Genomic DNA, 15,168 nt, shown 5'->3' with positions numbered 1-15,168 from the left:
AGGAAAAAATCAAATAATCACGAAGTTTAGGTCTTTTGACTTAATACCATCCATGATATGGAAATAAGAAGGCAACACTACAACACTCTCAACCATCAAACCACTTGATCGACAAAAGAGGCTCCCTTAGAATTAGTTAGTCGACAGTATAGTCTATTGGACCGTCTCTCTAATCACCAAGATCTCGTGTCCATCAGCGTAGCGTGGAACTCTGGATAATCCATGCAGCAAAAGAAAATCGTGCACTGCATGTTTGTTCTTATCCGATCGTAGCAGACTAGCAGCCAAGGCTGCCTCTAGCGGTCTATCCAGTAGCTCGATCTCTACCTCCAGGTAGCCAGGTAGCTGGTCGGCTCGTCGGTGCAGGATCAGCTAGCCTGTCTTGACTTGCAGAGAAGGAGACGCCGAGACGGTCAGCTACCTGGGAGCTAGAGATCGAGCCTGCCACCGGCACCGCGCACGCAAGCAAACCCAAACGAGCACAGCACGCGCGGCAGGAGCAGTCGGCGGCGAGGGCGAGCCAGCCAGCGGCAAGCTGCGGCGGCAGTGGCGTGCAGATGATCCGGCACCGAGGTAGGGGTAGGGCAGCAATGGATGGAGGATGTGTGGATGGGCGTGGCTGGGGTATCGTACCTGCCAAGAAAGGGAAGTCCGAACAGCGCGCAGCTGCGGGGCGCGGGCCATGGCTGAGTCAGTCAAGCTCGTGATCATCATCTATCTCTCTGTTGTTTATTGTGCGAACTGGCCAGCGGCGTGGTCCTGGTACTCGCGCACGTACGCACGTACACCCACCCACTTTCCCTGCAGCGCCCCGCCCCCACGCTGCACCATCTCCCAGCCTTGTTTTCTGTATTTTTTTTTAATCTTAATCTGACCCAGTTGCAAACACTAATGTCTCGTCTTATTTCCGGAAGTTATTTAACAATCTAACCAATGGGTTTGGCTCCAATTTATATGGAGCTGAAGTTGTGCAAATCGGCGCAAAACAAAACATCATGGAAGCAAACACCGTCAGTCAAGTCTCTCAAACGGCGTCCAACAAAAGCACCAGATAGGTTGAATGGGGGACGTCACTTCTTGGTGCTGCATTTGGGAGGGGTATGTTCCTAGCCGCGTCTCCCAAACTCGGCCCCACATTTTTTTTGTACAAAATTTTAATATGCACGATTCCATTGCTTACATAGAAGGCACTAAAAATAAAATATAAACGACCATCGTCGAACACCTTCCTCGTCCTCCTGAAACCTAAATTAGAGGCTTCTGCTCATCGTCGCTATCACTTCTGCCGATGTCGTGATAGTGCCTGCGACATGATGTGTCTCGAACACCTTCACCGAGAGTTCGCCTTCGCCTTTGTACGAGAAGTTCAGGAAGCAACCGACCTCTAGGTTGTGGGCGCGGGCGAACTTCTCCCAGCTAGTGTGGGGGTACATATGACCTTGCATGTCGAATAGGACCTCGATGGGCCACTAACAAAAACCGCAGCTGGCTTCCCGCAGGTGCACTCCGGCTGGCTCCCGCCGTCGAGAAATCGCGTGAACTTCTCCGAGAGCCTCTTTTTGCCAAAAGGGCCCTCATTGATAAGGATGACGAACTTGAAGAATTCCATGTCGTGGAAGCACTATGTCTCCTCCTTCGAAGGCGACAACGAGCGTGCAGGTGATGGTGACCGATCCACCACGGCGGCCTATGCCACATCATCGATCGCGGCCCTAGAACCCGCCATGGAGCGTGTGGGGAAAAGGTGGAAGGGATTGCTAGGGTTGTGGAGGGGGCTGCGCTAGGTTGTGGATGTGCGGCGCTAGGGTTGTGTGAGGTGGCGAGGTGCGAACTTCTAATTTATACGCCGGAGACAGCTGAGCAGGCGGTGGCACATTAAAGCAGGCGCGATGGGATGTCTCCCTGCGCGGCCACGCGCGAACAGACATCTCCTTGCGCTCTTAGGGATATTGCAACATCGCTGCGAAACCTATGTGGGCATTTATGTTTATGCGGCTTGGCCAGAGGTAGGCGACGACACACCCGTGTGGCAAGTCGATGAAACTGCCGGACTGCACTCGACACGTCGTCCCCGCGCTGCGTTCAACGTCCCTGCAACGACCCCTTTTTAGCGGGGATGGGCAGGGGCGCCAGATAGTGTATTGGGCTACGTCAAGCTGGAAGTGTCTTTGGGGCACGCGACTACAGACGGTTAAATGTCCGACGCACCTTAAATTGCTTTGGGGGATGGTTTGGAGGGACGCGACTAGAGATGCTCTCACTCCATTTTATATGAAGTTGAAGTTGTGCAAATCGGCGCAAAAAAAAAGCAGCACAGAAGCAATCTTAATTAGGAGTTCGACATCATTCCACACATGACAACGACCTCATTTGAACGACATCAGGTTGGTTGGAGACGAATGCTTTCGTGCTGCTTTTTCTTGGAGTCGAACCCAAGAGGTAGATTCTATAATAGGTATGTCCTATGAGGCATTAGTTTCGACAAATGGTCAAGTTTGTGAAAAAAGAAAGTGTTCCCTCTGTCCTATAAAAGATGTCTTAGACCTATCCAATTCTAGTCAAATAGTACATCTAAATTTAGACAAATCTAAGACATCCTATATGGGACAGAGGGAATACATGTTTTCCTACCCACTTTGGGGCCATCTACTCCACCCGGTTGTGTTAGGGAATCTCTGGTGGCTCGACCCATTTCGATCACCAAAAGTATCTGTTTTGGTCTGGGTTGTGGATACTAAACACGTTGTGTCGTCCTCATTGTCCGTTGGGTCGGGATTGGTGCAGGAGGGGCCGGTGGTGCATACCGGCGATGTGATGTCCCTGGAGGCGTGGCAGGGCACCCCTATGCAGGCACCAGACCCCAGCGGCTGCATGGCAAGGACTTGCCACTCGTTGGCCTCTTGAAGCTCCGAGGCCATGATGGCCAGTCGAAGAGCCTCCTCCTTGTCTAGATCGTGCGTCATGATGGTGAGTTTGTCCTCCTTCACCACTGCCAGTTGCTCGTATTCCACGTGAGGAGGCCGAGGTAGTCGGGCGAGTCGTCCCAAAAATCCTCACTTGGGATGTCCTCGTCAAAGAAAAGCTCCATCTCGGTGGGCTTGGCCGGCACCTGTTGCTGCCACGTCCACCCAATTCTAGCCCAAATTTAAGCTTAGAATGGGTCGACGCGACGTTGATCCGTTTGTGTCGAGCTGGTGAAGATGACCTTGCCCTTGGACAAATGGGATTTACGGGTACAGAGTATGACTGTACAAAAATACCGGTGCAGTGAGTACTGTATCTTAGCACCGCGCGTACTAGCTTGTCGATCGAGTAGTGCATGTGCCAGCACATCGCAGCACGTACATGTTTATCCTACTGTACGTATGTACTTAACTCGACAGGCTTGTTCTCATGTCGCCGTGCCCGGGCCGACCACGCACACGGCACACATAAATGCACCGTGCACGCCGTCATCACGTGTGGCCCGTGCTATGCGCTATGCTATACGCCTACGCGATCTTAAATCCACGCGCAAGCGACATGGAGTGTGTTAAGTAACCACGGGACGTGATGCACCTGATTATACGTACGTAGCGCAAGTCGATTCGCATTATTCCATAATAAATCATATCACTCTAGAGTCTATATAATTTGTAAGGTGACACTAGGAATAAAAGGTCGTTACAAAAAATGTACTTCCTCTGATACAAATTAATTAACTAACTCAACTTTAGATGTATTTAGAGATAAAACATGTCTACGTGTATCTACATCTATACAAAGTAGAGTCAATTAATTTGGATCAGAAGTAGTAAACCTAAATTTTATGAGAGGCCTTTAAGCGATGTGCAGGGTGGGCAAAGACGGTTTCACGGTTTAGTTGGTTTAGGCTTAACATATATTTTGTGCTAAACTGAAAGTGGAGATTTAGGTTTGTTAAAGAAAATAAACTACTTGCACTAACTGGTTTGAAACGGTTTCCACCATCCATGTCTGTTTTGCACACCTCAAGTGATGTGGTTGATCTACGTTGGCAACAAAACACTAGCTGCAACCACGTGAACTCACATAGAGTTTTTCCTTGAAAAATATTTATATTGATGTGTTTATCAAAATAAAATCTCTCTAAGCTAAATGCGTGATGCCAAATCTTATCGGGATACTCTTTTACATAAGACTTTTCTAAGAATGGAAGTGCACAAGTGTACAAGCTTTTCCATCAGGAATAAGGTGGAAGTGCACATATTTCAACAGCATGATGCCAAATGGAAGTTGAAATATTCATCATCGGCCCACCTCGGCTAGGACGTATTCAGTGGTATCTTTCTTCTCGTTGAGGGTGAGCCAGAGGTTATCCCTTTTTATGCAACCTTCAAGCTTCTTGAAGCAATCATGAAGGAGAAATATTTGCCCTTCTCGTCATGCTTGTAGAAGGCGAGTGTGGCGCATCTCCTCATCCCAATCCTCCTCCGGCTCGTGCGCTAGATTCTCCTTCAACGTAACCTTGCGCGGCTTCGCGGGCCCCTTCGTAGTTGCCTTCTTTTTCGTAGGCATGCTGGAAACAGCGATGGCATAGCATTCGCTCGCTGCAGAGGAGGGAGGGAGCTCGATTGGCGGGGCATGATCGGGATAGGAGTGCGGGAGAAATGAAGGGGCATGCGGGAAGGAAGAGAATTGGGGAATATAATAGGGTTTTTGGGGCTAGTGACTGCCAGACGAGGCGAGGGACGAAATCCTACGTGGCGAGAGGCGGCGGCTCCCCTGTTCGGTGCCCGGCGCAAAGGGGCCGACACGGGGTTACCGGCGATTATATTAGGCTCCAATACTAGCCGGCTACTTTCGGGGCGCGCCGGTGTAGCCAAAAAAAAAAAACACTCCCAGCCCCAGGATTGCTATTGGGGTCGCTATGGGGAGCGCAGGTGGAGATGCTCTTAGACTGCAAAGTAAGATTCCGCATGATGTAATATGGTTATAAGATTTTCTATAACTTGAAGTATATATTTAGTAGGATTCCACCTCAAAGCTAATAGATTAAATACAAGAAAATTCAGCGGCACAAATGTGTGGTTCACCATGCTAGCAAGAATTAAGACACGCCAAATGAGACATGCTGCTTAAGAAAACAAAACAAAGGAGCTACACACGCACCGATACCATCATATACAGCTGGAACGGCAATGACACGAATCTAAGAGTACCCATATGGTCCCATGAAAGCATGTCTCAAACTATTTTTCGTTAGGTCGATGTCTACAACTAATCAGCAAATATGTTTAGGGCGATCAATCATTAATTAAGTAGTTGAATTTGGCAAACATGAGCTAGCAATTAGACTAGATTAGTTTCTGTCTAAATCCAGGTGGGACTTTCGTGGAAGCGTCTCCATGGAACCGACTTATCTGGGAAGAAAGCCACCTAAAACGCGTACTTGCACGATTCAGCTATACAACACAAACTAGCTAGGGCAATTAGAGCACGTAATAGTCCACTGATTGTACGTTTCACATACCGATCCGTCAGTCGGCAGTTTCTTCTCGATCCAATGACGTCGACCCGCGGACAGGGCCGGTTTTGAGATTTCGGAGGCCCGGGCGAAACTAAAATTTTGGACCCCTCTTACTACTTTTTTCGCATGTATGAGATGATGAAAAATAAATACTTTTAAGTATACACAACTTCAGTATTCATATAAAACAATATTTATATGATACCTTAAAATTTTCTCCCCCAATTTCTAGAAGCAAAGTCCGTGACGATGGAATCAATATCAAACTCGTTCATTAACTTTTTATCGATGTATAGAGTTGCCAAACCAGTTAACCCCGCTCCTACGAATAAGAACAACAACTGCTAATCAAAATTCAGAACCCGAATTATAGGCGAGCAACCGAACATATAGTAGAATTCCAAGAGAACTGCATGTGACGTTTTTACCTTCTATCTTAATCTAATATGCAGATTTGATGATTGCCTGATTGACGACGGCCGGACTAAGACTGCCAACTGCGATGACCACTGGCCGACGGACTAGCAGGCAACACCGTAGTCCGCGGGAGGGCAACAGTCTGCAGATCGTCTCGCGGTCGATCGGTCGCGATCGGCGAGAGCGAGGGCAGGAACCAGGCGGCATGGGCGATAGCCACGAACCACGAAAGTGCATGCAGGGAATCGAGGCGTCGGGCTCGGATAAATTGGCGATGTTTCACATATCGATAGATGGAACGGATTTCAGACGATGACTCAAGTTGTGGCCGGCAAGCTGGATTGGAAACCAATAGGAAAAGAAAAGATCCAACTGTAGACTATGCTCATCTAAAATCGTAAAACTGCTCTCTTTTTTCCGCAATGTATAGTAAACCTATACAGAAAATATGGGCCCCTAATTTTTCTGGGCCCGGGGCGGCCGCCCCGCCAGACCCTCCCCAGGGCCGGCCCTGCCCGCGGAGGCCGGAGCCATTGATGTGTAACATCAGCTCGCCCATCATCCTCTACATCCGTTTCTTTTCAACCGGAGGTGGGTAATCTTCCTTCCGTTCAATAACTCTCATCGTGATTTTAGTTCTAATTCAAGCTATAATCACTATATAAATTATGAAACTGTGGAATTGTTGTGCTCACCTTCGTTCATAAAAAACATATCTCAAAATTATGTAAAATTGGATGCATCTATGCCTTAAATAGTTTCTATATAAATTCAAATTTGGAGGAATCTAAAACATATTTTATGGATGGAAGCAGTATTTTGTTTTCACATTTTGTTTACGGATAAGCTGGAGCCTCAAGCTGTACTACCCTATAGTGCAGTGGCATGCATGCACCGACTCGAGTAGATCTATCTAGCCAAATTTACCCTGCAAGGTTTTTATATATATCCTGAGTTTCTTTGAGATGGACGTGTACTGTCTGGTGTCTGGATTAAGGTTGTCGTGTGCGCCCCTCTTCCCTCTCCACTTTTTCTTTCTTTACATGCTCTCTCTCCTATTTAATACGCCTCGGCCCCTCCCTCCTCGCCGCTACATTTCCATCGGTCTCCTCTCCCCTCTCCTGCCCATCTTCTGTCCCTGATATTCCTGATCTGCCTCAGCCCTCAAGTCAGTCCCCGGCCGGTCTTGCTCTACATCGCCATGGCCGGCGGCACCGCCACCGTCTGCTCCATGTGCGGCGACGTCGGGTTCCCCGACAAGCTTTTCCAGTGCGCGCGCTGCCGCTACCGCTTCCAGCACTCGTACGTATTCCTTCCTTCTCTCCCGCACCGCACACCATCCTCGCTCCCCTTCACTACTTGTTGTACTCACACATGTCTTTGCATGCATGCAGCTATTGCACGAACTACTACGGCGACGGGGCGCCGGCGTCGGCCGGGGCCGACATGTGCGACTGGTGCCTCGGCGACGTCGCCGGGAATAAGGCGAGGAGGTGCGGCTCCGCATCCGGGAAGCAGCAGGCCTCTGGAAGCCAGGACTCAATCACGACGAGCTCCTCCGGCAGGGCCGACAAGGCGGCCAGCGGCGGCGACCAGGAGAGCGGGCGGCGGGTGTCGACCAAGGTGGGCGGCCGCAGGTACAAGCTGCTCAAGGATGTCCTGTGTTAGTACTTAGTTGTAGGTCTTGCGATTGCGAACCTGAGCAGCAAAATAACACTAGCAAGCTAGTCATGAGGATTCAGCAGTTAGCTTATATTATAGCCAAGGCAGGTAGTTAGTTTGATCGTTGTGCATAGTATATGCGTATTGTATACGTCTAGTGTCTGTTTGTGTGTGTGTTAGGAGGAAGTTGCTGCTTATATATGGAACCTCGATCTGGCTTGGTTTCCCTTATCTTATGATGTTTGTGTGGCTGGAATTTATCTAGTGCTCCATATACGTAGGTACTCTCTTTGGTCTCTTGTGCTTGTGACCTTTTGTTAGTTCATATAGCATGATTGCATGAATTATTACTATATATACATCCAATTTGGACTGCCGCATAAAACTAGATTGTTAACCTTACGTGTAGCTCTTGGTCTAACATTTGTTTTGATTTTTAGTTCCTGGTAGTTGTTTTTGCTACTGCATGCATGATGGCATGAACCAGGTAGTACGTACTTAACAAGGCAATTAACGGGTGCTTATTCTCTAGCTATAGCATGCATGTACGCACTAGCTGCTGTTTCCGGCCGTACATGCATGTACCAGTGATTTCCAGAACCCAAGGCTTAGCTTAGCACGCTGCAAGCTTCCAAGGCGATCGAGCCAGCAGCGTCGATGCGTATGTAGCAGTCAACGAGTCGTACTGCGTAGCAACAAAGACCGATCGAAGTGGCCGACAAAGCCATGCATGCTCCCTCCCCTCCACTTGCTGCAGCTAGGTTAGCCCCCGCCTCTGCAAGCAGCATATGCCTGGCTCTGCCTCGGTTAGTCGGTTAACACCATGCAAAAATTCCATTATTTTTTAGGTGTGTATAGTTCTCACTTTACTAAAAATTAGGTCAATTCTCAGTCACTTAATAACATCGCTATAATTTAGTACTCCCTCCGGTCTCTTTTAATTGACTCAAATTTAGTACAAAGTTGTACTAAATTCGAGTCAATTAAAAAAGAACAGAAGAAGTACTACTTAATACTATCTTTTAAGGCAAGGTTTTTTCTGCTTCCGGGCTCATATGCTCCGGCTCCAATACAATTTTCAGAAAAACAGCAAATAAAAAAAACTTGAAAATTTTGTACAGTGAAAATGAACATGTGTTACAATAGCATACCAAAAATCTCCGAGAAAAGATACATGTATTAGTCTGTTCAAAAAAAATCTGATTGTTCCAAACAACAAATTCAAAATGCTCCAAACAACATTAAATTTTGTTATTTTTTTCATAGACCACCAAACATGTCATTTTTCTCACCATAATTTAAAAAAAAGGAAATTTATGACTTTGTTTGCTATTTTTTGAAAAAAAATTTATTCAGGCAGGAGCATATGAGGTCAGGTTTAGATGTGCATTTTTGGTGAATATTGTTTTACTAGGTGAACTATTTTTCTCGGTTGCAACTGTAACTTAAATGTCTTATTTGCAACTTACTTGCAATTGAAAGAATCTTATTTGCAACCCTACATGCAACTAAAAACTCTCAGTTGAATCGCACTTGCAACTAAAAAATTCTAGTTGCAAACCTAGTTGTAACTGGAAAATTTCGATAACTGAAAAATCTCAGTTACAACTCATTGGATGCGCGAAATTTGAAGCAAAACCAACGGTTATGGAGTAAACTAATTAAGCTCTAACTTAATATTAGTTGATTGACAATAAACAAAACCGTTTAATTTTTTTGCCACGCCAGCTCTCCCTATAAAAAAGGGTATAAACCTCATTTGATCAACTGTTCAACGTTTATGTGTAATTAGGCAATTAGCTCGTGATTCCCTGTCGACGTCGATTGATTTGATTCAGATCTGTTCACACGGTACTACTATACATGGCCTGTTAGACTGTATATAGCTTCCGTGTATGTGTACGTATTGTACCTTTGTAACACACTCATTATATATATATGTGATAGGCCACCCCTAGAGGGTTGAGCCGGTTCCCCCAAACCTATTGTCTCACATGGTATCGGACTAGTTTTGGTCCTACGCTTCCGCCGCCTCCAAACCCTAGCCGCCGCGCGATCCGTCGCCGCCGATCTCCGTCGTCGCCATGGACTGCGCCGCCGCATCCGGCTCCTCCAACGCGGGCTACCTTCCGGCCTCGCTCGCGGCCTTGCTCTCCCGCCCTGTCGATCCCGCCGCCTCGCGGCCGTCTCCGATCGGGACGAGGAGCGTCGGGTCTTTCTTCTCCAACCCTAACGCGCTCACGGTCAACACCTCCGAGCGCTTCCGCGCCCGCCTCCTCGGCCGCCGCTGTTGGGTCTCCGGCCCTTGCCGCTGTTGGGTCGCCGGCGTGGACGGTTGGGTCCTCCTCCACGGGGCCTCGCATCGGTGCACCCTGCCCTCACGGCGTCCGCGCCTCCGGCGGGGTCTACATCCTCGACGGCGCCTCCGCCTCCCCGAGGGTGTCACTTCCGTGCCCCTGCCCGCGCCGCCCGTTTCTCGCCCCTATGGCGTACGCGCCCCGGCGAGTCTTCACAACGGGCTCGTTGCCTCCACCGTTCCACTTTGGCAACCTCATCACCGTCAAGCTGTCGCCGGATAACTACATCTTCCGGCGTGCGCAGTCCTGCCGCTTCTTGGGAGCCATTACCTGCTTGGCTACGTCGACGGCTCTCTTCCTTGCCCTCCCGCGCTGGTGGACAGCGTGAACGGTCCGGTCTACAATCCGGCGCACCGTGTTTGGATGGGGCAAGATCAGGCGAACCTCTCTTCTATACAGGGGTCGCTTACCCCGGCTGTTGCCGGGCTCATAGTCTTTGCCAAGACTTCTCATGAGGCATGGACAACTCTCGAGCGCTCCTTCGCGTCGCGATCCACGAGCCCGTGCCAGTGCCCTTCGTCGTGAGCTTGGCGAGTGCGAGAAACTTGACACCACCGCCACGGAGTTCTACAACAAGGTCAAGGCCCTTGCTGACACGCTGGCATCCATTGGACAGCCGCTCACGGACTCTGAGTTCAACTCCTTCATCGTCAACGGTCTTGACGAAGAGTATGATGGCCTGGTTGAGATCATCAATGAGCGGGGCAACTCCAATCCTATGATGGCACATGAGATATACTCCCGCCTTCTTCTCACCGAGCAGCGTGTCGAGTCGCGCCGTGCCAGCCGCAGTCGTGGTTCTCCCGCTGCGCACGCTGCCTACAAGGGCGGCTCTCCTGCCTCGGGCGCCCCGACCTCTGGCAAGGGGCCCGCGCCGCCCCCGTCCGCTCCTCCGTCCGTGCTGCCTGGCAGTGGGGCGCCGCGCGTCTGCCAACTCTGCGGTCTTAATGGACACTGGGCCTCCAAGTGTCATCGCCGTTTTCAGAAGAGCTTCCTTGGGCTCGGCAATGATGGCAAGGATACGCGCAATAATGCGCGTCAAGTGGCTATGGCTGATCGCCCCGCGCCGGCCCCGAAGCCCCGGGGACATACTCGGTCCTACTCCATCGACCCGCACCTGGTACATGGACTGCGGGGCAACGGAGCACCCGACGAGCGAGATGGGAAGCTCCACACCACCGAGCCTTACCACGGTTCCGACAAGGTCCACACCGCCAACGGAGCAGGTATGCACATCTCCCATATTGGTCAAGCATCTCTTCTCACTAGCCATGCAAATAGGAGCCTTCATCTTCGTAATGTTCTTAGAGTACCATCCGTGACGCGCAATCTACTCTCGGTTCCTAAACTCACTTTTGACAATAATGTGTTTTGTGAATTTCACCCGTTTGATCTTTTTATTAAGGATCGGGACACGAGGGACGTGCTTCTTAGTGGGCGTCTATGCCAGGGCCTCTATCGTCTGGAGCATCCTGGCGTCTCTCGCGTTTTCGGTGGAGTTCGCGTCTCGCCGTCACAGTGGCATGCTCGCCTTGGTCATCCTGCCACTCCTATTGTTCGCCATATTTTGCGTCGTCATGAGCTTCCTAGCATGCCTAGTAATAAAGATGTAGCAGTGTGTGATGCTTGTCAGCAGGGGAAGAGTCATCAACTTCCTTTTTCGGAGTCTACTCGGGAGGTGAAATATCCTCTAGAGCTTGTGTTTACAGATGTATGGGGCCCTGCCCAAACTTCTGTTAGTGGTCATAATTATTATATCAGTTTCGTTGATGCCTACAGTCGTTTTACTTGGCTTTATCTTATCAAGAGAAAATCTGATGTGTTTGATATCTTTGTTCAGTTTCAAAAACATGTTGAACGTCTCCTCAAGCATAAGATTGTTCATGTTCAGTCAGATTGGGGTGGTGAGTATCGCAACCTCAACTCCTTTTTCCAGTCGCTTGGGATCGCTCACCGTTTAGCATGTCCACATACACATCAACAGAATGGCTCTGTAGAACGTAAGCATCGTCACATTGTCGAAACTGGTCTTACTCTTTTGGCCCATGCATCGGTTCCCTTTCGATTTTGGAGTGATGCTTTTACCACGGCATGTTTTCTTATCAACCGTACTCCCACACGTGTTCTAAACATGAAGACTCCCATTGAACTCCTCTTGAATGAACAACTCTGACTATACTTTCTTTAAAGTGTTTGGTTGTGCTTGCTGGCCGCATCTTCGCCCATATAATAAACGCAAGCTGGAATTTCGGTCCAAAAAGTGTGTCTTTCTTGGCTATAGTTCCCTTCATAAAGGTTACAAATGTCTTCATGTTCCTACCAATCGAGTCTATATCTCTCGGGATGTAGTGTTTGATGAGCATGTTTTTCCCTTTGCCAAACTACCTATCTCCACCAATGAGTCTCCTTCCTTGCATTCATCTTCCATTGCCCCTGACCAATTTGAAGATGTTGCATACTCTCCTGTATTGTTGCCTAACCATGGTGCAGGCACTGGACGTGGAGCTCGCTTGGAAATTCTGGAGGCACCCGTACCTCCATCGCCGACGCCATCCGACGCGCACGTCGATCGTGCTTCGCGCCCGCATGGCCTCGGTCCGCGCGCCCATGCACGTTCACCGACGTGCCCTCGACCGCCGCGAGCCGCGTCGCCTCCTGCCGCTGGGCCGGCCTCGCCCCGTACCTGGCCTGCCCCGCCGTCGCCCAGCCCCACGCCCGCTTCGCCGTCGTCATCTGCCTCTCCTGGGCTGCCTCCTTCGCCGGGCAGCCCAACGCCTGTGACGCCCACGGCGGGCTCTGGCTCCGTCTCGCCCAGTCCCTCGTTGGATCGGGTCGTCGCTGTCGCCATCACCCAGCCCCTCGACGGCCGGGTCCTCTCCGTTGATGTCTTCCAGCCCCTCTTCGGCTGCACCTTCGACATCGACGGCTCCCGTGCTTGCGTCCGCATACGCGCAGCCGCAGGTGGCATTTTTCGCCCCAAGGAGCGCACGCGACGGTATCGTCGCTTGGCATGCCTGCGTGTATGACCGCTGCCATTGCGGATCCGTCCTCTGAGCCTCGCACATACCAGGCTGCTATGAGTATTCCTCATTGGAGAGAGGCCATGGAACAGGAGTATCAAGCTCTTCTTCGTAATGAGACGTGGACTCTTGTTCCTCCACCACCGCGAGTGAACGTCATTGACTCTAAATGGGTTTTCAAAGTGAAGAAGCATTCTGATGGGACTATTGAGCGCTACAAAGCGCGCCTTGTTGCTCGAGGTTTTCGTCAGCGTTATGGTCTTGACTATGAAGATACCTTCGATCCGGTGGTCAAGCCTACTACCATCGGGCTTCTTCTCTCCATTGCCGTCACTCGAGGATGGTCTCTTCGTCGCCTTGATGTGCGGAATGCCTTTCTTCATGGTCTATTGGAGGAGGAGGTCTATATGCGACGGCCACCTGGTTTTTCCGATCCCGATCGTCCCGATCATATATGTCGTCTTACTAAAGCACTTTATGGGTTGAAGCAAGCTCCTCGTGCTTGGCATGCTCGTCTTGCGACTGCTCTCCGTGCTCATGGTTTTACACCGTCTGCTGCCGACTCATCATTATTTCTTCTACAGAAGCCTGCAGTCACTATGTACTTGTTGGTCTATGTGGATGATATTATTCTGGTCAGCTCCTCTCAGTTTGCTGCCAATGCTCTTGTTCGTTCTCTTGGTACTGATTTTGCTGTCAAGGATCTTGGGAAGCTTCACTATTTTCTTGGAGTGGAGGTCGCTTCTCGTGATGCTGGACTTGTCATGACACAAAAGAAGTACTGGCTTGGACTTGTTGCAGCGGGCTGGGATGCTTAAGTGTAAGACGACTTCTACACCCATGTCTTTCATCGACAAGATTACTGCTCGTTGATGGTGAGCTTCGTCTTCGCGGATGCGACGGACTACGGGAGTATTGTTGGTGGTCTTCGATACTTGACGATCACGAGACCGAGATATCTCTTATGCCGTCAACAGAGTTTGTCGGTATTTACTGAGCCCTCGCGACACTCATTGGTTCGCTGTCAAGCGCATATTGCGCTATGTTAGACTTACTCGTGTCTTATGGGCTGCATATCCGACCGAACCCCTATGGGGTCCTTTCGGCGTATTCGATGCGGACTGGGCTGGCAGTCCGGATGACGAGCGATCTACGGGGGCTATGCTTGTGTTCTTTGGCTCTACTTTGATCGCCCGGAGTGCTCGGAAACAAGCTATCGTGTCACGTAGCGATGCGAAGCTGAGTATAAGGCTGTGGCCAATGCTACTCGCTGAGATCATTTGGGTACGATCTTTGCTTCAGGAATTGGGTATATCCCAACCGCAGCCTCCTATCCTTTGGTGTGATAACATCGGTGCTACATACCTTTACGCAAATCCGGTATTTCATGCCCGAACGAAACACATCGAAGTTGACTATCACTTTGTACGGGAACGTGTGTCACGGAAGCAATTACGGATCAGGTTCATCTCTTCTAAAGATCAACTTGCAGACATATTCACCAAGCCATTGCCTCTTCCACAGTTTGAGGCTTGCAGGCGCAATCTTACCCTTCTCGATTCTTTAGGAAGTGGCTAAGATTGAGGGAGGGTGTTAGACTGTATATAGCTTCCGTGTATGTGTACGTATTGTACCTTTGTAACACACTCATTATATATATATGTGATAGGCCACCCCTAGAGGGTTGAGCCGGTTCCCCCAAACCTATTGTCTCACATGGCCCATATTCTTGGAAAAAGTTCATTATTGCTTAGTTAAGCCATGAACTGTTAAGTCAAGGATTAATGTAATGGCCACACAGCTGTGTGCTGGATCGCCAACCCACAGTGCCAGTACTGCTGAGACCCTACCCTGCATATGTGAACCCGGTCCTTTTTAGGTGTCATGTAGCAAGAAAGACCAGACAGGCGTTGTGGCCACGTAGCTAGCTAGCTAGACCTTTCTCTCGTGGCCGTGGGCCTTGTTCCTATACCAAGCTTGCAAGTACCAAGTCTACTCCTAAGCAAAGTTATGGAGTAGCTTTCTTTCAACAGCTATGGCCTGTATAGCACACATACAGTTGATAAGCATACACACTAGCTAGATATTTCTTGCTGAAGCCTTCACATACATGATACATAGCCCATGATCGATCAATCTGAATTCTGAAGAGATAAGGTGCGGAACAGTGAAAGGGTTTTGCATTCAAGAGAATTGAATCGGCTGCTGCATGTATCTAGTTTCT

The 15,168-nt window shown here is 49.6% G+C and overlaps 1 protein-coding gene across 1 annotated transcript; it reads left to right on the top strand.

Moving 5' to 3' along the window:
• Positions 1-7,106: 7,106 nt before the first annotated feature.
• Positions 7,107-7,688, top strand: LOC124671506. Its single transcript, XM_047207873.1, has 2 exons — positions 7,107-7,207; positions 7,300-7,688. Exons 1-2 carry the CDS (start codon positions 7,107-7,109, stop codon positions 7,571-7,573), a joined length of 375 nt encoding a protein of 124 aa, XP_047063829.1. The 3' UTR covers positions 7,574-7,688.
• Positions 7,689-15,168: the final 7,480 nt, after the last annotated feature.

This window comes from Lolium rigidum, chromosome 7, assembly GCF_022539505.1.
Source record: "Lolium rigidum isolate FL_2022 chromosome 7, APGP_CSIRO_Lrig_0.1, whole genome shotgun sequence".
NCBI classification, from domain to species: Eukaryota; Viridiplantae; Streptophyta; class Magnoliopsida; order Poales; family Poaceae; genus Lolium; species Lolium rigidum.
The sequence above is the reverse complement of the archived record's forward strand: the minus strand, read 5'-3'. Positions and strand labels throughout refer to the sequence as shown.